The sequence below is a fragment of the Carcharodon carcharias genome, chromosome 4, assembly GCF_017639515.1.
Source record: "Carcharodon carcharias isolate sCarCar2 chromosome 4, sCarCar2.pri, whole genome shotgun sequence".
NCBI classification, from domain to species: Eukaryota; Metazoa; Chordata; class Chondrichthyes; order Lamniformes; family Lamnidae; genus Carcharodon; species Carcharodon carcharias.
This window is the reverse complement of record NC_054470.1, coordinates 73,529,521-73,557,467: the sequence shown is the minus strand read 5'-3', so window position 1 is coordinate 73,557,467 and position 27,947 is coordinate 73,529,521. Positions and strand designations below refer to the sequence as shown.

The 27,947-nt window shown below is 39.5% G+C and overlaps 1 protein-coding gene across 3 annotated transcripts in view; it reads right to left on the bottom strand.

The window, feature by feature from the left end:
- Positions 1 to 27,947, bottom strand: part of gak (cyclin G associated kinase) — a 143,112-nt gene that overhangs the window by 16,919 nt on the left and 98,246 nt on the right. For 2 of the 3 annotated variants that reach the window (XM_041185990.1, XM_041185992.1), the window contains exons 16-22: positions 22,454 to 22,648; positions 16,541 to 16,658; positions 13,119 to 13,198; positions 8,309 to 8,502; positions 5,937 to 6,092; positions 4,196 to 4,681; positions 2,096 to 2,254 (exon numbers count right to left, since the gene is read on the bottom strand). In XM_041185990.1, coding sequence (XP_041041924.1) covers positions 2,096 to 2,254; positions 4,196 to 4,681; positions 5,937 to 6,092; positions 8,309 to 8,502; positions 13,119 to 13,198; positions 16,541 to 16,658; positions 22,454 to 22,648 — 1,388 coding nt within the window. The remainder of the gene's footprint in view (positions 1 to 2,095; positions 2,255 to 4,195; positions 4,682 to 5,936; positions 6,093 to 8,308; positions 8,503 to 13,118; positions 13,199 to 16,540; positions 16,659 to 22,453; positions 22,649 to 27,947) is intronic. The other variant, XM_041185991.1, reaches the window with a different exon arrangement.

Genomic DNA, 27,947 nt, shown 5'->3' with positions numbered 1-27,947 from the left:
ATCAAGGAAAAGCAACAAAAAAGGAACATACTGGGTGAGGCCCTCAGACCAACAATGAAGACATCAGAATATCATAGAATGTTATTGGAATAGGAGGAAGCCATTTGGCCCATGGTGTCTATGTCAGCTCTCTGTGAGAGCAACTCAGTTAGTCCCACTCCCTGCCATTTCCCTCATAGCCCTGCAAATTTTTATTATCCATTCTCTCCTGAAGGCCACAAATGCATCTACCTCCACCACACCCTCAGGCAGTGCATTCCAGATCCTAACCATTAGCTGCGTAAAAAAAGTTTTCCTCATGTCGCCTCTGGTTCTTTTGCCATTCACCTTAAGTCGGTATCCTCTGATTCTCGACCCTTTCTCCAGTTTCTCTCTAGCCACTCTACCCAAATCCCTCATGATTTTTAACACCTCAAACAAATCTCCTTTCAACCTTCCCCTCTCTGAGAACAGTTCCAGCTTCGCTAATCCACCCTCGTAACTGAAGTCCCTCATCCCTGGAACCATTTAGTCCAGTTGAGCCCGAACAAGTGTTTTATAACAGTTCATTATAACTGCCTTGCATCTGTACTTTAAGCCTTGTTTATAAAGCCCAAGATTCCTCATGCCTTATTAACCACTTTCTCAACCCGCCCTTTCACTTCAACGATTTGTGCACATATGCCCCTAGGTCTCTCTGTTTCTGTACCCCCTTTAGAATTGTATCCTTTATTTTGCATTGCCTTTCCTTAGACTTCCTAACAAAACGTATCGCTTCACACTTCTTTGCATTACATTTCACCTACCACATGTCTGCCCATTCCATTAATCTGTCTATGCCCTCTTGTCACTTTACTCCTCAGATCACAATACATCCAAGTGCGTTTTAAGTTCTATGGATTTTTCTGAATGCACATTTTACAAAATATGAGAGCAAATAAGGCCACTCAACTTTGGACAAGCACCCACTTATTTTGAATATCAGTAAATTAAAGAAACAAAGAATTGAATTGTGCAAGTAATATTTATTGAATGGGAAATTCAAATGGAATGTGGTAAGAATCATAATATTTAAAAACATCAAGGAACCCAAAAACCTTATTCCTACTCAGTTACAGTATTGTGACCAAGTAAAAGTTCTATGTGGTACATGAAGTTACAGATGATACCAGTGTTAAAAGGTTAAATTACAAGGATAGATTTGCATGAGCTTGGCTTGTATTCCACTGAGTAGAGACTATTGAGGGGTGCTTAGGTGTTTAAAATGCTAAAAGGTTTCAACAGAGTAGATACAGAGAATCTATTTCCTCCATTGGGGGAATCCAGGGGACAAGAGGGCATCTTAAAATTATTGTCACGAGTGAAATCATGAAGCATTTCTTCACACAAAGAGTAGTAGATTTATATTTGTATTAGGTAAGGATGTCAAGGGATATGGATCAAAGGCAGGTAAATGGAGTTGAGGCACACATCAGCCTTGATCTAACTGAATGCTGGAACAGACTCAAGGAATTAAATGGTCTATTCCTGTTCCTAAGTTCCTGGATGATAAATTGAATCTAATTTAAGATATTCAATACATTGGAATGTTTTCTGTCTGTTTATAAACACTTTTCTTAAAAACTAGCACCAATGAGTGTTTTCTATCAGGACAGTTAATTAAATAGTAACCATACACTGCTAAAAACAAATTTCTGCCCTTATTCAACCAAGCGTACATTTGAAATATTGATCTCTTTAATTTGTAACCAAAGTAGCAAGAGATCCATAACAGACTCTTTAAACCTGGCATTTAAAGAATGTATTCTTTGCTACGCAGAAAAAAAATGAATAACTGTTTTAAATATTCAAGTGAAACTATATAACAGACAATGTTTTGTGTAAATTTTATTTGAGTGGTGATGATTTTGAATTCACACAAACTTTCATTCCTATTTCCCTCACGGAAAGAAAAATGCTCTTTAACATTAAACAAGCTTGGTAAGAAACTCAGAACTTGAAGTCGGGAGATAAGGCAGACAGCAGATATGATTTGTGAACACGGCCCCTCTATTGAGTAACATAAGTAGAAAACAAACAATGAAGGAAGGATTAAACATTATTGAGGTAGCCTTACCCATACTGAAGAAATCTGAACTCGAGGATGGATGAGGCATGCCATTTGTGGATGAAAAAGCAGGAGCACCAGGACTGAAAAACTGTCCAAATAAATCTGGCTCAGTTTGGTCAGGCTTGGTTGTTGAAAATGCAGCACCAAACGGATCAAATGAGTCTGCTGAAAAAGAAAGTTAACAGACAAATAAAGTTGCTTTATTACAATGTCTGTTATTAGTTAATGATCAATGTAAAATGCAGAGTGCACATCATTGACTTAAATAAATCTTAGATTTTACCAAAAAGTGAGGAGCTGACTAGAGGGGGGCTTTACTTTAGCATGAGTTGAACTGTCAATCAGTTTGGCACATTTATAATAAAAGGAAAATACTGCAGATTCTGGAAATCTGAAATAAAAAAAGTGCTGGAAAAACTCAGCAGATCTGGCAGCATCTTTGGAGAGAGAAACAGAGTTAATGTTTCGAGTCCAATATGACTCTTCTTCAACACTGGCATATTTGCAAACTCAGATCATCATTAAGATCATTCAGCATGACTAACATTTCAGAACAATAACTGAGTGCGGAATAGTGCCAAAATATCCTCACACTTCAATTTCTTTCTGTTGATTTATGGAGATGTAAAATAGATAATAGCCTCAAATTAAAATGGGTAAGGGAAGTGAGCACTGGGGATATCTGGATACCCCCCTTAACGTGTTAATTAATCAGGAATAGGGACAGAAGTTTTAAAAGGATACAATTTCTTCAGAACAAGTGCACCAAGCCTGAACTGATAGATTCAAACATTTAGAAGGACATATTTCATTTCACACAGCAAGAGTGTTAATAGATGACTATTTACCAAAATGGCATTCGAGTCAACAGCTTTAAATCTGCCTAACACAACTCAACGTGTGTGCAAAGTCATTTTCTATTTACACCCACCATTCACAATTCCTGGTTCATGCACAGATTTTAAAATGTGATTAAAAATTCTGCTCACCTATTCTTTTAAATAGAAAACTCACTATTTTGTTGACACCATTTCCTACTCCACTGATAGCAACTAGGGTCATGAGAAAGATGACAACTGTGCATCCTGCACAAAGTTAAAAAGGTCCTCATCCTTCATAAAAATTAACTTGGCATACTTTAGGGTAATAAACTTGACTAGAACTATAATCATCAGAAACTAATCAAAATTGAGGTGCTAAACCTGGGTCCCTTCCCTTTAGGTAAATAAAGAACAAGGTATTTGCATTGTTTCAATAGTGAAACTCAGACACTTTATCAGCTCAAGTATTAAATGAATTACTGCCCCATAACACATTATGCCACATGGAAATACAACAATTTATTCCAGGTTAATGCTTTTTTTGATGACAATTAAGCCGTGACGAACACTGATGATTGGCAGGGTCCTCTAATAAAATCATGTAATTCTAGACACATTAGTTTACTGTACTGAACAATTCAAAATGACTTACACAAATATCATAGTTTCTATTTACAGTGTGCAATCCCACATTGTTTCAGAATTTTGCCACTCGCAGATTGGAGCCCCATGCTTTCTTTATAATGCACTTTCCAAAACAAAATGAAGTTTACAGAGGCAGTCTGGCAACTTCAGTCATACTCTGTTTCGAACCAGGTCATATGATCAAATCCCAGGGTTGCTCAACACTCAAACCTACTTGACTTGGTGCAGTGAGTTTATGAGCAATGTTCTGCACCAATAGATAGTGTGTTGCCTAGAGGCAAAGAATTCAGGTTTAGGGAGGGAGTGGGGACTGGGGGAAGAGACAACCAGATATACCAGCTCAACTACTTTGAAATCTACCTCCAGTGAACCCTAGTGAAACAGCGACCATGGAGAAGTCTGCAGCTTGTAGAAATAAAAGGTGACTAATACATAGCACTACACGATAGCAAACATTTAGAGGGGAGGCAGGGCAGGCATAGAAATATTTTCCTCACTATCTACAACTCCACACTCAGAAGAACTCTTTCTGTTTCAATTTCTAGACCAATCAATTTATCATTTAACAAAAATGCATCCAATATTAAGAGTTTTATTTATCTGGTAGTTGTAAGTGATCTCCATCTGGAGCAATGCCTACCTGCTGAAACGTGCACTGCAGAAGGTACAGGAACTGGTTCCACTCGCGGTGGAGGTGCCCCACCGAAAAAGAAATCATCCCCTCCCCCAATAAGGTCAGCTGAGAATTCCTGCTGCATTTCTGGTGGACCACCAGCAAACAAATCATTCAGCAGGTCAGCATTGCTAGATGAACTCTTAATTTCTGCTGTAGGAGGGGCAATGTCAGACTGGACATCACTATGCAGTCCAAGTAAATCCACATTGTCCTCGGTAGGAGATTCAGTGGCTTGCTCTGCTGGTCCTTCAAAATCTGCTTCAACAAAAAAGTTTACAGTGTTTGCTTGTTCTGGTTGAGTTGGACTTTCTGGCTCATCAACATTCACTGTGCTGCGCTCACTGGAAAAAGCAGCAAAATCATCATCCGATGGTCCACTTTCATCCACCAAACTTGGGTGACCTTCATCTGGAGACTGTCCTTCTGTGGCCCTGGAGTCTTCTTTTGCTTCTGATAAATAAACAAAGTGTCAGGCCTAAACTGGCTAGGTTCACACAAGCCACTGAAATCACTACATGAAAATTTATTATTTCCACTTTAACTTCTTTCTTCATTGTCTTTAGATGATAACTTATAACAGGTTAGAGTTTCAAGGGAAATGGCTCTTCATTATCTCACCAACTTGTTATATTTCATGTCAGATTGGTCAGTGAATTGGTGGGTCATTTGACTATGAGGGCCATCACAGCTAGCTGGTGTCCAAATACAAGCTCTTTGCGCTCTGGAGAACAACACAGGAAAATTTATTTCTTTTCCCTCCCTATCACCTAAGAACACAGAGTTCAACTGTAGTGCTCTCACCAGCAGGAGCCAACAAACTCAGCACAGATTGGGGAACTTCCTTGTCTGTGTTGCTCCGTATCATATGAGGCAGTGCACAAACCTAACTGGGAAATCTACAAAAATCGGTGCATTTTCTCAATAGCTCAGTTTGTCTGCCCACAAAGAAATAGGAGTTCAAAGTTAATGGGAAGTTGAGGCAGAAGTGGGGGAATTCCTCATTGACATTCAAAGCAGGAAGTCATAATGGAAAAAAATCTAGTTTCTGGAAATGTTTGAAACATAAGATTAAAACCAAAGAGAAGTAGGCTAAAAGTAACGGGTGATAGACCCAAATGTTACCTTGCCCCCAAATAAATTAAAGCAGTGCACAAATGCAAATTAATCAATGCTATTCAACACAGACTGACACCAGACATTTTATATCCTTAATATTACTCGGAACAGTATCTGTTTAATTTGCAGCAGTGAAATAATTATTTACATCATTGGTGTTTTTCCAAAGTTTCTGTGCAAGAGTGCAGTTTTAATACAGGTTTAACTGATTTCACAAAGGCAACAACATGCGTATCAGGTAGCTTGCTAGCCCAAAAGGTTGAAGAGTGGTAGCTAAGTGAAGAAGGTTAGGTCAATATCAATGCTTGCACTCCATACAAATGATGCAACATGAAGCTAGTCCAATAATGTTCCACGAGAAGTAAAACTAATCACATAGTAGTTTACTTTGTTGTGAATTTGACATACTAAACTTTTGAATAAGTTATTGTAACTGCAATACATGCTTCTTTTAGCAGGTGCAGTGAAACTTTGCTTTTAACTAATTACCCATGTGAAACAAAAATCAAGGAATTATTTTAAAAATTGGAACCTTCACATGCTGCACTAGTGAAATCTGGCCAATTCATCAGGATCATGCATCGCTCACCTTCCCAATTTAGTGTTTCAAAAAAACTATTGGAGGTGTCGCTGTTCTGATGTGATGTCTCATCTTCACTTGTATTTTGTGAAGCTTGGTCCGATTTAGGGGTCTCTGCATCATACTGTGCTGTTGATCCTGGTTGTCTGGGTAGCTCAGGCTTTCCTTTGTATGGCGAGAAAAACATTTATAAATTTTGGAACCTTCTCAAGTTATATCTTTTCTCCATATCAATGGGCTTTCCCGAATATTAGGCATAATTTCTATAAACAAAATTGTTCTCAGACTTCAGCGATACTACCCAATAAACATTGGCCCATGAGAATGGTGGTACACTAAAATTCAAAAACCAAAGTAGATCTCTTTGCTTAGGAAGTTCTTTCTATTTAAAAAAGTTATTCCTACCTGCACAAAACAAAAATAATTGACAAAAATCTATTGCAATTGTTATGCAACTCTCAGTTACTAATAAGCATTAATATGGTCATGCATACTGCAGAGAAAGTGTTGAAGGTGGGTGTGCAAAGTTTTTCACACTCTGCTTAAAATAGTTTCTTACACATAAACTGTTGATGCATTGCCTAGGATTCATGCTTACAACAAATATGTCTATAGATACAGAAGCAGGGCAACAGAGAGAGGTGGAATAAACAAAAGTATGCATCATATATTAACAGAAGATTCTAATGTTTTTCAACGCACTAGGGTGAATGAGGGGCTAGAAAACAGGTCTGACCTAATTCTTTGAGCTGGTATAGACAGCTCAGCTCTCAGTCAACATAGTATCATATATTCCTAAAGGAGGCCGTTGGGTTATTATGCCTCTGTCAGCTCTAAGAAACAGCTATCCAATTCGTCTCACTTTCCTTCGCTTCTCCCAAAGCTCTAAGTTCTTCCTTTTCAAGTATTTATCAAAATTTATTTTGAAAGTCACGACTGAACCTGCTTCCAAGACCTTTTCAGATAGTGCAATCCAGATTATACCAACTCATTCTTTTAAACAATTTCTCTTCATCTTCCACCTTTTGCCAATTATCTTACGCGTGTCTTCTCGTTACCAACCCTCTTGACATTGGAAATAGTTTCTCTTTACTTACACTATCAAAATCCTTCGTAATTTTGAACATCTCTCCTTTACCTTCTCTGCTCCAAGGGGAACAATTCCAGTTTCTCTAGGGTCTACACATAACTGAAGGCTTTCAGCCTGGTACCATTTTAATAAAGTTGCTATGCACCATCTCTAAAACCTTGACACCTTTCCTAAAGCTCGTTGGCCAGTATTGGACAATACCGCAGTTAATGATTTTTAAAGGCTTAGCAAAACTTGCTAGCTTTTGTACTCTATGCCTCTATTATAAAGCTTGTATTTAAAAAAAAAACATCCTAATCAATGTCTCCTGCCACCTTCAAAGATTTGTGTATGTTGCCAGAGTAAAGTCACTCACTATGAGGGAATCATTCACTGCATTTTGAAATATACCCTACTCAGATATGCAGTTTATCACTGCTCCCCCTATGTATAAACAGAGTTTTGACACACTTACCGAGCATATCATTTGTAACATCTTCCTAATCTTGGCAGCTGAGGTTACAGCTTCCGAAATTTTTTGCACTTTATGAATCTGCCTAATTTTAAGCCTTTATGTCAAACAAGCATCTATAGAGCTTCCCGATTTAGATTGTACTCCTATCTGCTACTCTTACATCTTAACAGGCAATACATCACACAACTTTGAACTGCATCTTTCACTGTTCTGCTTGCTCACTTAATCCATGTTCTATTGGACTCCTCTGGTCTAATCTTAATATCAACTTCACACCTGGCAGTACTCTATTTGTAACATAGTTGGATTTTCAATGGTTTCATTTGAGGGCAATTTTTGGTTTCATTTATTTCACGTTATAGATACAAAGTTAAACTTAGGTTACAAATAATTAATTAAGTTCCCAGAGATTCAGTAACAACTTATGATTTGATATTAGAAAATATCTATACACACTGAATATATGCTACCCTGAGGAGAAATGAGATAGGCATTAAAACCATTTATTTTTCTATACACAATAATGTTGAGACAATGGGTTTTTATTCAAATCACCTAGGTACATTGAGTGAAAACTCATTGCTATTTTTACTTGGCCCATCTCCTCCTTCATCACACTTTCTTGGTGTATCTTTGTATCCTTGTTACCATCTGCAAGATGTTTTCATCCCTTTTATTCCCTTATTATAATTTTCTTTGTTTCCTTTTCTGAATCTCTGTAATCATCATGCTACTAATTTTTGTCTCATATTCTTTGCTCTAACATATGTAATGATATAAATTCCTCTCCATGAGTTGCATTTATGAGCAGACAAGGTTTAGGCCTCTAAAACCTACCAAATTTAGATAACATCTCTTGTTGCTCTTCGCGGCTGGAGAAGAGAATCTTGGGATTGAGTCCCTTTGTCATTAAGTTTTCCCACGGTGGCATATTACAGCTGATGTTGTCACGTGCCTCTACTTCTACTTCCAGAGTTACCTGGAAGAGGTCTGGATATTTCTCCTGAATGTCACATGCATCAAGATCATATCTGCAACACAGAATCATCATTTCATCAGAATTATCTTACAAGAACTTACATTTATATAGCACCTTTAACATAATAAAATGTCCCTCGGTGCTTCATAGGAGATCTATAAAAGAAAATATGACACCAAGCCACATAACAAGATATTAGGTCAGATGAGGTGGAAGTGGTAATGTGGTTGTGCAAATAAGAAGCTGGAGAAATGTTGTGGCAAACAGAGGGCCAAAGGCTAGTTAGTTGGAATTTTTAAAGTGCAGTTGTAAATGTATTGAGGGATAGTTTCTCCAGAGGCAGACACAGGAGGAAGTGGGATTGGGATGCGGAAGGTGCATGTGAGTGGAGAGTGATAAAAAGAAATGATCAGAGATGGACTTACCTGTGATTGATATGATGGGACTAGCAAGACCGCATGAGATGGCAAGTTTAAGGGGATGGCTGTGAATATGAGTTTGCGACTTTACATGGAGGGAGAGATTTAGGTAGTTAGAGATTTAGGGAGGGTAAGAGGACTCTGAACTCAGAGAGAGAGCATGATGAGTTGAAATGGAGGTTGAACGAAGAGGCTGACAGAGGAAAGCAGTGAAGATACCTCGGTGAGAATAATTTACTGTACTTGAGAGAACAATGATTTTGAATGAGAAGCAAGAAGGGCAGCAGGGCGAGATGCTCGAAGGAGGTGCAAATGTCAGAGGAGTAGGGGATCAGGCCACGGTGCCATACTACCACTGTGACAGTCGAGGAGGCACAATGTTGGAAGATATAGCCAGATGGGGAAGCTTCTTATCACCTCTCAGTTAGGTTTCCGATAAGGCCATCCACAATAAACTTATGGATGGCAAAGGCCTTGTTTACATGCCAATGGACATTTTGGATGAAGATGGGTACAGCTGATCCACTGGAAGGGTTCATAGGGTCTGCAATAGGAAGGGTGAGCTGGACAGGAAGGTGATCAACCCCTAGTGGGCACACTGAGTGGGAAGTTTGATGGAAGGACAGGATGGGGTAGTTGGGGCTATTGCTTGTAATGAGGGGACCAATCATGGTTCAAGGATGACTGTAGAAGAGCATGCCATGAGCTCTGAAGAAGAGTCATATGGACTTGAAACGTTAGCTCTGTTTCTCTCTCCACAGATGCTGCCACACCTGCTGAGTTTTTCAGCATTTTTTGTTTTTTATTTCAGATTTCCAGCATCTGCAGTATTTTGCTTTCATGCCATGAGCAGCACGAGGCAAACCTAAAAATGAGATGTAAAACTGGTGAAGTTACAACACAGGACTGCATGCAAGCTAAACAGCAGAAGCAGCATACAATAGACACGGCTAAGCAATCCCACAACCAATGGATCAGATTAAAGCTCTGTAGTCCTGCATTTGTCATCTTGAAAGGCGGTGGACAATTAAAAAAACGAACGGGAGGAGGAGAATCTATGAACATTCCCATCCTCATTGGTGACAGAACCCAGCACAATGGAAGCAGCTGGAATGCTGGCTAAAAGTCATGATTCTGTAAGTATATGCTTCATCAGTCTGTGGGACAGCTCTACCAATTTTGGGATAAGTTCCCAGATGTTAGTGAGGAAATCTTTGCAGTCGAATGGATTGGATGTGTTGCCATCATATTCAGATGGCTAGGTCAAATCAAAGTGATCTATCCAGTTTTATTCTTTTGTGCCTTTTTGTAGCTATTTGGCACAACTCAGTGGCTTGCTAAGCGATTTCAGAAGGCAGATAAGAGTCAGTCAGCTCTGAAGAAGTCAAATGGATTCAAAACGTTAACTTTGTCTTTCTCACCCCAGGTGCTGTTAGACCTGCTGGGTTTTTCCAGCATTTTCTGTTTTTGTTAAGAGTCAACCACATTGCTGTGGGTGCCATCAGATCAGGACAGCAGATTTCCTTCCCTAAAGGGTGTCACTGAGCCAAGATAGGTTTTTAATTACAGTCTGGTGGTTTCATGCTCACCATTATTGACACTGGCTTTTTATTCCAGATTTATTTAATTAACTGAATTTAAATTCAGTTGGTGGAATTTGAACTCATATCTCTAGGTCATGAGTCCAGGCCTCTGGATTATTAATCCAGTGACATAACCATTCTTTAACCAGAGTTTAGCTTAATCAGTTGTATTGATATGGCTGGGACTAGTTAAGTTTCTGGAAAATGATGATTCCCAAGGTGTTGATGGATCGATGCAGTTGCACCAATACAAGAAGCTTCAGACCATCCAGGACAAAGCAGTTTGTTTAATCAATGCCCCAGCTACTGGATTTAACATCCCTCAGTCACCAGCCCTGTATGGGAGCACCATTACCAAAAGGATTGCAGAGGTTCAAAAAAGCTCATCACCACCTTCTCAATTCAATTGTGAGCTTGCCAGGATCACCGACATCCCAAACACATGGGGCAAGATTTTCCCATCAGCGAGCAGGGGTGAGGCCCGCTTGCTAATGTGTAAAATAACACAGGATGACATTGGGCAGAACTCCTGATGTCACCCCGCCCCATTTAAATTTTCAGGAAGGAGGGGGTGCAGCAAAATCAGCTGTGTGCCAATTGAGGCCATTGACAGATCAATTAAAGTAATTAGTGGACCTGCCAGTCCAACCTTAAGGTTGGCGAGCAGGCCGGGAGCCCCGGCGGGAAGTAGAAAAAACATGAAACCTCATCCACAGGCGGGATGAGGTTTCATGTAGGGTTTAAAAATTTTAGTAAAGTCTTGTTGGAAATTATGAACATGTCCCAACTCATGTGACATTGTCACATGAGAGGACATGTAAGGGAAAGTTTTTTTTCTATTTTTTAATATTTTTACCGTAGAGCTGATCTCCCTGAGGCAGTACTTAGCCTCAGGGAGATGAGTGCGCTCTTTCGTGCGCATGTGCGAAAGAACACACTATCGATTTTAGGAAACCCCCCACCTGCATAGGGAGCACATAGCGCTTCCTGGTGGACATCACGCTGGGTGGGTCTTAATTGGCCCGCCCATGTAAAATGGCGCCATGCCTCCGATTGGGGGCGCCGATCAGAAGCGCCAGCCCATCAACTTCCCCGCCGACAGGGGGAAAATTCAGCCCATGAATATAGTTTATAATTAATGAGTGTAAGTTTGAACTCTCACTCAGCAGATATTCCTCATGACTGGATGGAGAGCAGCAAAACTTTGTATAAGATAGGCAAGTACATCGTCACCATACTAAATGGTGGGTACATCTCATGGAAGCTTCACGAGTTTGGGGTGTGTAACAGATGTTTGTCTCTCTGCATCCAGTTATGATAAGCAGTAAACCCCAAATATGTGAACAAGCATTGGTTCTCAAACCAGGTCCCCAGTTGTTCCAAATGTCAGTTTCTTTATCATCCACGAAACACACAGGACTTAATCTAGGTGCTCAACAAGAGGGGCTTTAGCAAAGAGATTTACCTATCAAAAGGCTGATTTCAATTTCCAGAATATTCAGTCACAGGGCAGAGCACTCCTTCTCTACAACTATTTTCTCTTTTTTGGGCACAAATCTATCCTGTAGTTTGATCCTAAGTCTCACAGGAACTAAAGGCACCTCTTCTTTTACACACCGAGGAGTTCTGGATCATCAAGAGAAATGTTTGGACACATTTTATATGCCACAAGCTTAACCTGCTTACAAAGAATGCTATCCTGGACTTTTCTGTCATTTAAGCAAGACAGACCAGAATACCCTTCACCATTTCTCAGCATAATTCCAAAGGTCTGTCCCCAAGCTGAAGTTGAAATCCACCCGCATCCATAGATTCAAATCAACATGTAATTTAAGATAGCTGAGATTCTTCCTTAACCGTTCAACAGAATGAACCAATTGCAAGTGACAAATCTTAAATTCAGTGCTCCTAAATTGTGTTCTTTACACTGAATATTTATAAACAGTGTTTATTAAATTTGTATAAAAATCATCTTTGTATTTTCATTTTTTCACTTGTTCTTGCTGAATTTTGAAACAATTTATCTTGCTGCCATAATTTTAAAACCTAGCTATCTCACTGAATGGTTTAACTTTCTATTGCTAATAAAACATAGCCAAAGCTCAAGATAACTTTGAAGCTGAAAGTATGTCTGCCACTAGGTTAATGTATTGGGGGTGGCAGGGAGGAGGTGGAATTCCGCTAACTACAACAGGGTAGGTTTAGGTACATCAACCTGCAAAGCAGCAATCACCTGTACACATTATCATTTATTGAATGGAATTTGCTGAGTACATCTTTTCAATTCTGTCAGATTTCATCAAGCGAAATCCCTCACACTTTTGTATATGTTAAGCAAACATTAAAGAAACAAACCCCTCCAATTCTAGACTTTTTATATATAGAACAATGAAAAACCATTTACTCCTCTTGACAACCAGAACAGTGAATTATTTTCTATGAATATAAAACTAATTGTTTCCTTGCCTTGTACTAGCCAAAATAATCCAGTGTTCAAATACCATGCTTAGATCGAGAAAATATATTTAAATTGGACCCCCTATGTACAGTCCAACTAGAAAGATAAAACTTCAAATACAAATTTGTGATGTAAAAAGGTAAATACAGCAGATACACACATATTGAATTTATATTTATTGCAAGAGAATAAATTTAAAAAGGCTTACTTTGCAAATTTGACCAATGTAGCATTCCTAGGCACAAATCCAGTGTGGAATTGAATCTGAAACATCTTCATTGAAGTCATCTGAAATAAAATGGTCAGTCAATGCATGCACATATCTTGCAATCAAGTCTGTACTTGAACTTGGAATCTTGGGATTCAGAGACAAGAATGCTACCAACTGAGTCATGGCTGACAATGGTTCAAAAACAAATGAAAGAGAAGGGAAAGGGGAGATGGTGGCATAGTGGTAACCTCACCAGATGAGTAATCCAGAGGCCCAGGCTAATGCTCTGGGGATGTGGGTTCAAATCCCACTGTGGCAGCTGGTGGAATTTAAATTCAACTAATAAATCAGGAATTAAAATGCTAAGTAATGCTGACAATGAATCAATTGTCGTACATGTGACTTCAGGCCCACAGCAATGTGGTTGACTCTTAAATGCCCTCTGAATTGGCCTCAAAACCTCTACAACACTTACAAAAAGGAATGAAACCAGACATTGGAAACAACAACAGTAAACGCAGCCCTGTCCACCACCAACGCACAATGGCAGTAGTGTGTACCATCTACAAGATGCACTGCAGCAACTCACCAAGGCTCCTTCGACAGCACCTTCCAAACATACAACCTCCACCACCTTGAAGGATGAGGGCAACAGATGCATGGAAACACAACCACCTGCAAGCTCCCCTCCAAACTATACACCATCCTCACTTGGAACAAATCACAGTTCCATCACTGTCACTGGGTCAAAATCCTGGAACTCCCTCCCTAAAAGCATTGTGGGTGTACCTACATCACATGGACTACAGCAGTTCAAGGCAGCAGCTCACCACCTCAAGGGCAATTAGGGATGGGTAATGAATGCTGGCATAGCCAGCAATGCCCACATTCCATGAAAGAATTTAAAAAATGTAGAGTAACAGTCATAGATTGTGATTTGGGCACTGCAGGTAAATAAAACTAGAAGATTAAAGTAATTAAACCAGGAGAAAGAAATAAGAAAGGTGCAAGTACAACATATAGAACAGAGCACAGGTCAGGGTGTGTGGTCCAAATAAGGCTTCTTTATACAAATACACAGAGCATAAGGGGAAAAAAATAAGAGTGAATTGCAGATATAAATTTATGTTGGAAGATATGACATGGTAACCATTTCTGAGACATGGCTGCAAGATGGTTATATACTAAATATACCAGGTTAGAATGTCTACAGGAAAGAGAGGAAAAATGGTAGAGAAGGAGTAGTGCCAGTGATTGAAAATGAAATCACTTCAGTGATGAGAAGACATAATGAGAAGCAAACAGTGGAAACTTTATAGATAGAATTAAGAACTAGGAAAAGATTTAATACTGTAGTGGGAATTGTGTATAGGTCCCCTGGTAGGAGTTATTAGGTGATAGACTGAACAAATAAATTAGACAAGCATGTAGCAAAGGCAGAGTGTCTTAGATGATGAATTTCAACTTTCATTTAGATTGAGATAAGCAGACTAGCACATCAGAAATTTCTCAAGTATGCCTGGAGTTGTTTTCTACAGCAATATGTCCTTGAGCCAAAAAGGGGTATGCCATACCAGATATAGTAATAAGCAATGAGCCAGATTTAGTTTAATGGTGCATGCACATTTATCAAACAGCAATCTTTTGTTTTATTCATTCATGGGATGTGCGTTTCACTGGTTGGGCCAGCATTTACTGCCCATCCCTATTTGTCCTTGAGAAGGTGCTGGTGAGCTGCCTTCTTGAACCGCTGCAATACATGTGGTGTAAGTACACCCACAGTGCTGTTAGGGAGTTCCAGAATTTTGACCCAGCAACAGTGAAGGAACAATGATATATTTCTAAGTCATAGTGAGATAGGTGAGTGACTTGGAGGGGAACTTCCAGGTGGTGGTGCTCCCATCTATTTGCAGCCCTTGTCCTTCTAGATGGTAGTGGTCGTGGGTTTGGAAGGTGCTGTCGAAGGAGCCTTGGTATGTGGTAAAGGCAAAGTGCCTTTAAGTATGGATTTCAACTTTCATATAGATTGAGATAAGCAGACTAGCGCATGTCAGAAAGGTAGCAAATTTCTTGAATATGCCTAGGATTGTTTTCCATAGCATTATGTCCTTGAGCCAAAAGGGGGTATGCCATACCAGATATAGTAAAAGCAATGAGCCAGATTTAGGTTACAGCTTAATGTGCATGCACATTTATCATAATATGACTGAGTTTATGTAGCAGTTGAAAGTGAGAATAGCGAAACAGCTAAGGTTCTAGATTTAGATAAGGCTGACTTCAATACAATGAGACAGAGAATGCTCAAAGTAAACTGAGTAAGTCTATTAATGGGTAAAACAACAGAAAGTCAGTAGAAGGTGTTCAAAAAATAATTTAATGTGATACAGTTTATACCCCTAAGGGGGCAAGAGCTCTACTGGTGAAAAAGACAACCATGGACAAAAAGTTAAGCAGCAACATAAAACAAAAAGAGCACACAAAAGTGCAAAAAGTAGCAATAGATCCAGCGAATAAGAAAGTTTCAAATAACAGCAAAGGGTGACAAATCAAATGGTAAGAGCTACAAAAAAGGCAACATGAAAATAAACTTGCAAGAGATAGCAAAGTCGACAGAACATTTTTACGATTACAGTAGGAAAAGGAGTGTGGTCAGAAGCAATGTAAGCCCCTTAAAAACTGATAACAATAATATTGGCCGGGATATTCCAACTCCGTCATGGCGGGACCCGCACAGGAGATTCGACGGCCCAGTCAAAAGTCCATTGACTTTGGGTGGGAGTGGATGATCACGGCAGCAGGTGGGGCCGGAAAATCCCACCCAATGTCAATAAAAATAAGGAAATGACAGGGTTGCAACCCTGGAATTTAGAAGGTTAAAGGTGATTTGATCAAAGTTTTCAAGACATTAAGGGGAACAGAGAGGGTAGGAGAGAGAAACTATTTCTGCTAGTTGGGGTGTCCCGGACTAAGGAGCAAAGTTTAAGAATTAGGACCAGACCTTTCAGGGTAGACATTATGAAACACTTCTACATGCAAAGAACAAGATAGATTTTTGTTAACCAAAGGTATTAAGGAATATAAGGCAAAGGTGGTTTTATGATGTGCAGTCACAGATCAGCCATCATCTCACTGAATAGTGGAGCAGGCTCAAGGGGCTACTCGTGTTCTTATGTTCCTATTTAAGGAAGTGGCTGGTTAGATAATGCTACACATCAAACACCTCAGAGGAGACAAAGATCACATGAAAGAAATATATTCACTAAATCAATTTCCTCTTCCTCATGTGTCAGCATTAGAGTGAATCCAGATCCTCTTATCAAGCAAGAAACAGAAGTTAAATAACTTTGCAGAGTTCACAAGTGTTATTTCATCACGACCAGAGTAACTGAATCAAGAAGAATTGGTTAGTTTTTCTTTACCTTTGCTTGTAGTCTTCCTCCAAGTGTTGATCTGGCATGAAAAATCACAATGAGGACATCACCTTGGACATTTAAACCCAGTGGAATTATTGCCTTGCCGTCTTCCATTTTAAATTCCCTGAAAGAAATAGATGTCACATAATCTTTGCCCCATTATACAATAAGGTTCAATCTAATTCTATTTTTTTAAAAATCCTCTATCACAAATCATTTGAGATCAGTATTTCTCATGTTGAACAGTCTGACAAACCCAGTGCTAAAACGGCAGTTTGATTTAACATTAGCTGTATTGTCAAGTCATGAAAAGTAACATTAGGAAATGTAATGCTGGTGGACTGCTTCACCAATGTCATCATAACCATGCCCCAAACTGTCCTCATCTAGTACCAATGCATATGCACTTCCAACAGAAGGGGTTAGTAATCAGGTCTGGAAAACCTGAGTCAATCTTTCCCCTTTCAGCTTGTGTACACAGAGACTAACATTTGCCACCAGATAATTAAAAGGCTGATTTGAGCTGAATCAAAGCAACAACTTACATTTATATATAACCGTTAATCACAAGGTGCTTCATAAAACCAAGGAGGGCAGGAGAAAAAGGGGAGGATAGGTAACTGAAGATAGATTCAATGAACTAGGTTTGAATTTTGCCCTCTCTGATCAGTATGGAGCAGTACATTACCAAGCAGTGCACATAGCTGCTATTCTATCAGTCTCACCAATGTGACGTACCAACAACTCCTATAATAGCCATGTTATAGCTGAGTGAGATTGCTAATTTAGTGAAAACCTATAGATAGTTTTGTCCTGACAAACCCTGCCATTGCAAAGTGGTCGACTCATCTCTTTTGGCCAATGGAGAGATGAGGCTTTCATTCCGTTCCAGCTGAATTGAAACACCATCACATTGGTTCACAGAATGTATCTGGCTCTAATTTTTAAACTACGGCCCCTCATCCAAGACTCCCAGACCAGCAGAAATAGTTTCCCTTTATCTATGCTTTCTGTTCCCCTTAATATGAAAACATCTATCAAATTAACTCTTAATCTTATAAATTCCAGAGAATAAAATCATGTAATTTCCTTATGTTCATTGACAATATTACTGCTATCAGTTCTAAGGGAGACTTCATTTTAAAAAAAGCAGGGAGACTTCATGTGAGACTGCAGTGAGACCAGTGGCAGAGTGACATCATGAACCACAATGTGTCAAAAGTGCAGGGAAAGCAGCTGATTGGTGAGTAGGATTGGCGAGTATTCCTAGTCTTCCAAGTAAAAGTAAGGTCTTTAGTTTGTGTTTAGGACTCTAGTCTTTTTTCTCCTCTCTTTTTCTTCAGAATAGCTTGTTAAGTATCAGATGCAATACTGTTATAAAAAAAATTAATTACAATAAAGTGTAAAGAGTGTGGAATTCTTCAAGTGGAAAGAGCAGGGATACCACAGTAATTAGTTAATAAATTCAATAAAATACGATATTGATGGCAGGATGGGTGATGTGTTGCTGCTGTAGCATGTGGGATCTGCTGACCATCAAGGAGATCCCGAGCAAACACAACTGTGGTAAGCGTTTGCAGTTCGAGGAACTTTGCATCCAAGCTCAGGAGCTGGTGTCCAAGCTGCAGACATTGCGCCACATCAGGGAAGGGGAAAGTTACCTGGACAGTTTACTCCAGGAGGCAGTCACACCCCTCAGATTAGGTCATTCAAATTTGGTCTGTGATCAGGGACAGGAGATTGTCACTACAGGTGAGGCAGGTATGGGGACCCAGGGGGTAGCATTCAAGGAGCCTCGGCCCCTGCAACTGTCCAACAGCTATGAGGTTCTTGCAAGCTGAGTGGACGAGAGTGGGTACTGCAGGGAGGATGAGCAAACTGACCATGGCACTGTGGTGCAAGGAGCCATTCAAATGGGGGGAGGAAATAGGAACATACTAGTTTAGGGGACTGTATAATTAGGGGGATAGGTTCTGTTCTCTGCAGCCGTGAGCGTGAGTTCCCAAGGCTGTGTTGTCTGCTCGGTGTCAGGGTTAAGGACATCTCTTCAGGGCTGGAGAGGAACTTGGAGTGGGAGGGGAGGCATCCAGTTGTCATCATTCATGTCAGTACTAATGACATTGATAGGACTAGGAAGGCAATTCTGCCTTAACAAGTTGAACATTAGAAGCTAAATTATAAAACAGAACCTCCAATGTAATAATCTCGGGATTACTACCTAAGCCACAGGCAAACTGGCATAAGGTAAAGTCGAAGAGTTAAATGTGTGGCTCAAAGATTGGTGTGGGAGGAATGGGTTCCAGTTCATGGGGCAATGGCACCAGTATTGGGGTTGAAGGGAGCTGTTCTGGTGGGGCAGGCTTCACTTGAACCATGCTGGGACCAGTGTCCTGGCAAATCGAATAACTAGGGCTTTAAACTATAAATAGAGGGGGGAGGGTTCTGCAGAGTAGGCTTACAAGGCAAAAGGATATGGCAGCAATGCAGATTAGCTATTTAAATAAAGATACCCAGATAGTGACAGGAAGGGACAGAATGTCCAAACATAGAAAAACAGCAGCAAATAGGGTCAAAGGGGGAAACAATGGTAAAAAGGCAAAATTAATGGCTCTTTACTTAAATGCACATAATATTTGAAACAACATAAATGAATTAATGGCACAAATAGAGGTTAATGTGTATGATCTTACAGCCATTACGAAGGCATGGTTACAAGGAGATCAAAGCTGGGAATGAAATATTCAGGGATATGTGACTTTTCAAAAGGACAGGCAGGAAGGAAAGGGTGGTGGAGTAGCTTTGTTAGTACAAGATGGAATAAGTACAATAGCAAGAAAAGATCTTGGATCGGAGGATCCCATATGGGTGGAGGTGAAAAATAACAAGGGGAAGAAGATACTGATGGGAGTAGTCCATAGGCCCCCTAACAGTAGCTGTACTGTAGGACAGAGAATTAATCAGGAGATAAAGAGGGCATGTAAAAAAGGCAGTACATTAATAATGGGTGACTTTAATCTTCATGTAGATTGAGAAAATCAAATTCGCAGAGATAGTCACAAGCAAGAATTCATAGAGTGTATTCGGGACAGTTTCCTAGAACAAGGATCCAACCAGGGATTAGGTTATTTTGGATCTGGTAATCTGAAAAGAGGCAGGTTTAATAAATTATTTCAGAGTATATGACCCCCCTAGGAAACAGTGACCATAACGTGGTAAAATTTAGCACTCAGTTTGAGAGTGAGAAACTTGGGTCAGAAACAACTGTACTAAACTTAAATAAGGGTAATTACAAGAACTGAGGGCAAAATTGGCTGGAGTGGACTGGGAAAGGAGCTTAGCAGAAAAGGCAGTTGATGAACAATGGCAGATGTTTAAGAAAATAGATCAGGACTCATAACAAAGATTTATCCCAGCGAGGAAGAAGAATTCTAGGAAGGATAAACCAAGTTAACCAAGGAAGTTAAGGATAGTATCAAATCGAAAGAAAAAACACACAATGTGGCAAAGATTAGTGGTAAGCCAGAGGCTTGGGAAAGTTTTAAAAACCAACAAAAGATGACCAAAAAAAAGAGTAATATAAAAACAGACAGTAAGAGCTTCTTTAAATATATAAATAAGGCGAGAGAGGCCAAAGTGAACATAGGCCCTTTAGAGAAAGAGGCTGAGGAAATAATAATGGGGAACCAGGAAATGGCAGGGGAACTGAATAAATACTTTGCATCAGTCTTCATGGTAGAAGACACGAATAGCATTCCAAAAATACTAAATAATCATGGGGCAAAAGTGGGGGGAGGAAAGAAATACAATAACTATCACTAGAGAAAAATTACTAGGGAAGCTATTGGGGCTAAAGGTCAATAGGACCCCTGGGTTGCATCCTAGGATATTATAAGGAAGTAGCTACAGAGATAATGGATGCACTGGTAGTAATCTTCCACAAATCCTTAGATTCTGGAAAAGCCCCGGAGGATTGGAAAACTTCCAATGTAAAACCCTTATTCAAAAAGGGAGGGAGACAAAAAAAACAGGTAACTACAGGCCAGTTAGCTTAACATCCGTCACTGGGAAAATGTTAGAGTCTATGATAAATGATGTAATAGCAGAGCATTTAGAAATGCATAATATAATCAAGCAGAGTCAGCATGGCTTTATAAAGGGGAAATCATGCCTGACAAATTTATTAGAATTCTTTGAGGAGGTAACAAGCAGGATAGATAAAGGGGAACCAGTAGATGTAACATGTTTGGATTTTTAAAATGTGTTCGATAAGGTACTGCACATAAGGCTACTTAATAAGATAAGAGCCCTTGGTGTTGGGGGTTGTATATAAACATGGATAAAGGATTGGCTAACTAATAGAAGACAGAGAGTTAGGATAAGGGGGGCATTTTCAGGGTGGCAACCTGTAACTAGTGGAGTGCCACAGGGATCAGTGCTGGGATCACAATTATTTACAAAACATACCAAGGACTTGGATGAGGAAAGTGAATGTACTATTCCCTAGTTTGCGGATGACGCAAAAATAACTGAAAGGCAAGTGGTGAGGATGACACAAAGAGTTTACAGAGGGATATGGACAGGTTAAATGAATGGGCAAAAACTTGACAGATGGAATATTATGTGGGAAAATGTGAGGTTATGCCCTTTGGCAGGAAGAATAGAGGAGCTGAATGTTATTTAAATGGAGAAAGACTGCAGAAATCTGCAGCACAGAAGGATTTGGGGGCCCTTATGCATGAATCACAAAAAGCTAACATACAAGTTCAGCAGGTAATAGGGAAGACAAATGGAATGTTGGCCCTTATCTCAAAGGGAATGGAGTATAAAAATAGGGAAGTCTTGCTAAAACTATACATGGCACTAGTTAGACCACAGATAGAATACTGTGAACAGTTTTGGTCCCGTTATCTATGGAAAGATATACTGGCATTGGAGGCAGTCCAGAGAAGGTTCACTATGTTGATCCTGGGTATGGAGGGATTTTCTTATGAGGAGAGGTTGAATAGGTTGGGTCTGTACTCATTGGAGTTTAGAAGAATGAGAGGCAACCTTATTGAAACCTATAAGATTCTTAGGGGGCTTGACAGGGTAGATACTGAGAGGTCATTTCCCCTTATGGGAGAGTCTAGGACCAGGGGGCATAATCTCAGAGTAAGGGGTCACCCATTTAAGACCGAGATGAGGAGGAATTTCTTCTCCTTACCGCAGAGGGCTGGGTTGTTAAGTATATTCAAGGCTGAGATAGACAGATTTTTAGTCAGTAAGGGAATCAAGGGTTATGGGGAAAAGGCAGGAAAGTGTGGATTATCGGATCAGCCATGATCTCATTGAATGGTGGAACAGACTACTTCTGCTCCTACACCTTATGGTCTTAAACATCGCTCCTTACCACCCTCTTTTTCCTAATGCAATTATGAAAATGTTCCGTGTTGATCTTGATATCTCTTGCAAATTTCATTTTGAAGTTCCCTTTTTGTAGCCCTTACTGTTTTGTCACCTTTTGGCATTCTTTGCATGTTTCCCACTCGCCAGGACCTGTACAATTTTTTTTGCATTTTTGTATGCTTTTTCTTTTAGTTTTATGGTGTTGTTTACCTCTTTAGTTGTCCATGGCTGTCTTTTTTGGCAAATAGAGCTCTTGGCCCTTAGGGGTATAAAGTGGCTGTATATCATATTAAAATATTTTTTGTACACCTCACACTGATCTTCTGTTGTTCTACCCATTAACAGATTTGCCCAGTTTATTGTGGACAATCACTGTCTCATCATATTGAAGTCAGCCTTACCTAAATCTGGAACCTTAGTATTTGCTCCATATTTTTCCCTTTCAACGACTACATTCAACTCAATTATATTATGACCATTATTCTGTAAACTGCCAATAAACGATAGACAACTAAATAAATAAGCAATATTTACCTCAATTTATCATATTCTTCAGAAGTGGTCATTACTCGTTCATCACCCACGTATATCTCGCAGAACGGACGGCAAGCATTACGTTGTTTATTAAATAATGGAACAGGCGTCATCACAATTGATTTGACCACGATAGCTTTGTTATGGGGGATTATAGGCTCTTCAGCCATCATGTCACACATGTATTCTACATACCTATAAACACAAGGGAAAAGATACAAATTATCTCATAGCACAGTAGTAATGTATAGCACTCCCATTGATGTACAGCACTGCTAGAAACTGAGCATAACATACTTTGCCAGTACAATCTCAGGCTGGTCAGTCTGAATGCTCTGCCTCCACTGAGCTTTGGAGTTTGCCCAAGGATTTATTCATACTCAGTAATTACGGTTATTAATGCAATTAAAATTTCATTCCAGATATTTCAGTAAAACACAGATGTCCCATAGCTTTGCTTATGGTCAATCAGAGGGATAGTAAATTAAGTGCAGCAATGTTCTACTGAATACTAAAGTTCAATCTCTTGTGCAATTGCTCCTGAAGAAAAAGATAAAAAACAGAATTTGTTCCATTTGCTGCAACTGTGCTTCGTTCTTACCTGCTATCTTATTCTGTGTATATATTTGCCAGCAACTCTCAATGGTTCTGATGCATTTTTCATTGGGCAAGCTATGAATATTTTTCTCACTGCTTTTATCCCTTTACTGTGCTATGTTTTCTTTACTCCCATTTATTTTCCATTCTGTCTTTATGGCTTTCAAATATGCTGCTTCATTTATGCAGTAGTGTAATCTGCCTAAGACAGGTCCTCAACTCATTTCTCTACACACCAGAATCTTGCAATTTCCCCTTCAGTTGTTTGTAGGAGCCTCCAATTCAAGTTTTTCTTTTATTCTTTCATGGGGTGTGGCCAGCATTGGTTGCCCATCCCTAATTTCCCTTGAACTGAGTAGCTTGCCGAGGGCATTTAAGAGTCAACCACATTGCTGAGGTTCTGGAACCACATGTAGACCAGACCTGGTAAGCACAATAGATTTCCGTCCATAAAAGACATTAGCGAACCAGATGGGTTTTTACGACAATCAGTGGTAGCTTCTTGGTCATCATTACTCAGTCTAGCTTTCCATTCCAGATTTTTAATCAATTGAATTTAAATTCCACAAGCTGCCTTGGGATTTGAACCCATGTCACCAGATCATTAGCCTGGGCCTCTGAATTACTCGTCCAGTGACATTACCATTCCGTCACCATCTCCCCTCAGTTGCCTAACATCACAATTCTCCCTCCCCCTCCTGGTCCACATCCCTTTCATCTTCCTTTAATCACCTACTTCAGCAAGTTACTTCATGCCTTAGAATATTGCCAATCCAACCTTGTTGCCTTTTCTTGATAATGTTCATTAATGACCTTTCCTCCTCCACCATCCTGAGAACTTCCTCATTGCTCATGTTCTCTCCAGCTGACCCATTCCTTCCTTCTCGAGAAACATTTTTCAAGCTCCATGTTTCAGTCCCTTACAAGATACTCCAAATCACAGTCTTAATACTTATTTTCTTAAGATCTCTACTTGCTCCTGTGCTAAGCAACTCTTTGTATTTGGAGAATGCATTCTTATTCTAGCATCTTCTGACAAGATGCTTCCCAGATACTTAAATTTCACCTATGTTGTGATTTTTTTTTAAACCTTTCATACCCAGGAAAAGTAGCATCATGGTAGACAACATCTGCCAGGGTGGAATAAAAGCAAAATACTGCAGATGCTGGAGACCTGAATGAAAAACACAATGTGCTGGAAAAACTCAGCAGGTCTGGCATCATCTGTGGAGGGAAAAACAGAGTCAACGCTTCAAGTCCAATATGATTCTTCCTCCGAACTCAATTCCAAAGAAGAATCATATTGGACTCAAAACATTAACTCTGTTTCTTTCTCCACAGATGCTGCCAGACCTGCTGAGTTTTTCCACCATTTTCTGTTTTTATTTCTATCAGGGTGGAGGCATATGGTGAAATCAGGGAGGGAGAGGTTCTTTCAGTGCACCTGAGTGCTTAAGTGAAAGAACAGGGTGTTGGGAAGTCAGGCTGGAAGAAATTGATAAAGTAGGGAATTGTGTGTCTCAGGATTGACATGTGCAGCAACCTGGTGAAGGGGCCAAGGGGAATAGGAGAAATGGTGTGGCAGCAGGGCAACGTTATTCCTCTTGAGATTTACCAGACATCTGGAGTCCGGGAACACTCAATGAGACTGGGTTTTGGTTGCAATCCAGGGGAAGGTACTACCTGGAACCACTTAATAGCCAAGGCTGCACATTGTGTTAGGTCTCTCAATAATCAAAAGACAGCGGGGAGTGGTAGTGGGTGAGTGCTGGGATTTGTTGCATCTGGCTGAGTTATTTTGTGAACTGCATATTTGCCCTACAATCTCATCAGGCCAGGCTGCTGAAAATTATCAGAAAGGAAACAGCTTTTAGGAATTCAAGACATAAATATTGCAGGACTGCCCGCTCTGATGCAGTTCAGTTTCTCACCATGGTGCACCTGGTGAATTAAACTCCAGTGGCTGACACTATTCGCATAATTCATACAAAAGGTCATATTCGTTTTTCACACAACAAGCTTCCTTATTTCTCTGAGAAACACTTCCTCTAAGATTCTGTAAGGAGTATTCAAAGATTTTGTCTGCCTTCAGAGTTTAATTGACAGCCTTGTGAGCTGCTTGTGGATTTCTGATACTGTATTTGACTGTTCATTACTTCATCTACACCACTATAATTCTATTTGTGAATAAACTGATTTACCAGTTTAACCTGTTACAAAAATGTCCCAATGTGGCTGAATTTATTTGTCTTCTGAAATGATGCAAGGGATAGCAGAATCCTACCTACAACATCAGTGACAAGTTACAATGTTAGGAAGGTTTGATTGCCCTTTGGCACATGGATAGTAACTACATTAGGTTGTGTTTCTAATAAGAAGCATGGGCTAGTTAGTCTATGTGAGCTGCAATTTTGACAAAAATATTAAAAATTATTGAAACAAGCCCCACTGTAAAGTCATTCACCATATCAGGAAACTGCTCAAGGAGGAGTTAATCACCTCAACAATAGCTACACTACTGAACAGAAAAGATCAAGTGTCATGAAGCTATTAATGAATATAATGTTATTGGGAAAAAAAATTAAGAGGTTCAGTCTGTGGGTGTATCTATGTGTGTTTTAACTGGATTAAAGCCTGGGTCTTTGATGTATAGTAGTTTTGAGATGTAAACACAGAGGTAGAGGACACTTGCATTTTGTTGAGTAGAGCATTCAAAGGCTGAGGGTGAAATCTTGCACCTAGCTAGGAGTCACCAATCAATGTTAACATTGCTAATAAAATTGGTACTATGAAAGGGGTTTTATTGTTAGAAGAGGTGAAGTTCAAAGGGCCTGATGATACAATGAGAATCTGCATTCAAAAGGGAGTGCTGGATACAACAGAAAGCAGTTTTGTGCATACAGGGCAGAGGCATATAACATCAAAGCAGCTATTAGCCTACAACTGTTGCAAAGGAACCAAAGTGAAAGGAGCCTCATTTTGAATTTGTAAGTTCAAAATGCTTTGCCTGGTGCCTGCTTAATGTCTATGGGTTGTTGTTGCCTTAGTGGAGATTAGTTTGAGAATTTGTTAAAAAGTTATGATCTAAGTAATTTGTAGCCATGTGTATTTGTTTAACTTGTACAAATTAATAAATATCTCATGTAGTTTGATATAAAAACCTATCAAGAACTGGTGGTCTTATTCCTGAATTTAGAGTTGCATCTCAAACATAACCACATAAAAATATAGGTTATGACAGTTGTTTAAAGTTTCCCTCTGGGATTTTAAATAACAACCTTTACCAACCACTGTGTCATAACATAAGTCATTTTGTATGAATGTACATTTATGTTCAAAACCATTGCTTGTGTTTGTTTTTAAATGAACGCACACAATGCTTTCTGATAAGGGCTTGAGATAGTCATTTTTATTAAAATCTATTTGTAGACTGAATTTATAAATGGGCTAATTTATATCATGGACTTACAAGGATACATGGATGGCTTCAACAAATCAAAAAATGATGCTAAACTGGACAGTCATGATTTAGCGATGGGAAAACATCTTGTACTGACTTTTTATGAGCTTGTAGCAGATGGGAAGCCCCTCCTATCATAAGCAATTTGCTCCAAGCTTAGCATTATTCCTCAGATGAGGGAACAGGCACTTGCCCTATAACCAGTGACACATTAAGCCTGCCAAATGAAATGGTTTTTCTCTTTGTGATAAAGCACTATTGATCTACCCTGTGATGGGCTAAAACCAAATAATTTGGAGGTAAAATGAAAGAAATGACTTAACATCCTGCCACACTATGGGGATTCTCAATCAACTTTAACCAGAAATGAGCAGAATTAAAATCAAAGATTATATCAGATTCTGTGAGGTCCTATAAAATAAGTCATAATTCTATTACCTTTTGCTGTTTTCCATACAGCCTTGGTATTTATTTTTGTGTTCATCAAGTGAAAGATGTAAGGCGGAGTGGATTCCTTTCCATTTCAGGTTCATAATGGCCACACAGGTGTCACCCAGCCAGATACAGAATACAGTTCCCACTATTCTCCCAAACTCGCAATTGGACATTCCTCATATAGCCAGCAGACATTCATCCTATCAGTCTGGGCAGAAATTGAATCCAGATCCACGAGGAGAAAGGTCAATGACTAACCCACCGTGCTAGTTTCTCCGTTAGTAACTTTGTGTTGTGAATTTATGTACCCAATTTGCCTGCTTTTTATTGGCATAGCACCTACTTCCCAAGTTATAATTTATTGCAGTTTCAGCTCATAATGTCAGGTTTCTTTCACAACCAGTTTGTATTAATAGAACTCACTTGCAAGAAGCAAGCTTAGAATTTCTTCTCCCACAGTTTGGAAGACATCTTCTCTCCATGATGCACAGAGTAGTCAGCACAGAGAGTCACAGAACAAAATGCATCGCAGAGAAATACAAAAGTTGGGAATTTGGAACAAGTGGAAATTGGTGCAGAGGGAGACATAGGTACATAAGAACATAAGTGTAGCTTTTTGCCTCTAATACAGGTAATGGTTCATGTTAATAAATTCATCTACGTATTAATTTAAACTAGATAAAGTAATCAGTTAAAAAAAATAAACTACAAATTATGTTGATCAAATACAAAGTCTAATTAATGAAATAAATAAAACTAAGTTATATAGCTATGCCATTGCAGGTGGTGTGTTGCAACAGTAGCATGTGGGGGTTTGTGGACAGCATTGTGATCCCAAATATTCAAGTCTGCATTAATTATCTACATTTCGAGGAAGTTCAGCTCAGGTTTGTTGAGCTGAAGTTCAAATATAGAATTTGCAGGACTTCAAGGAGAGGGAGCATTATCTGGACACTTTGATCCAGGAGGTGGTCATGCTCCTTAGATTGGGGAGTGGTGCAG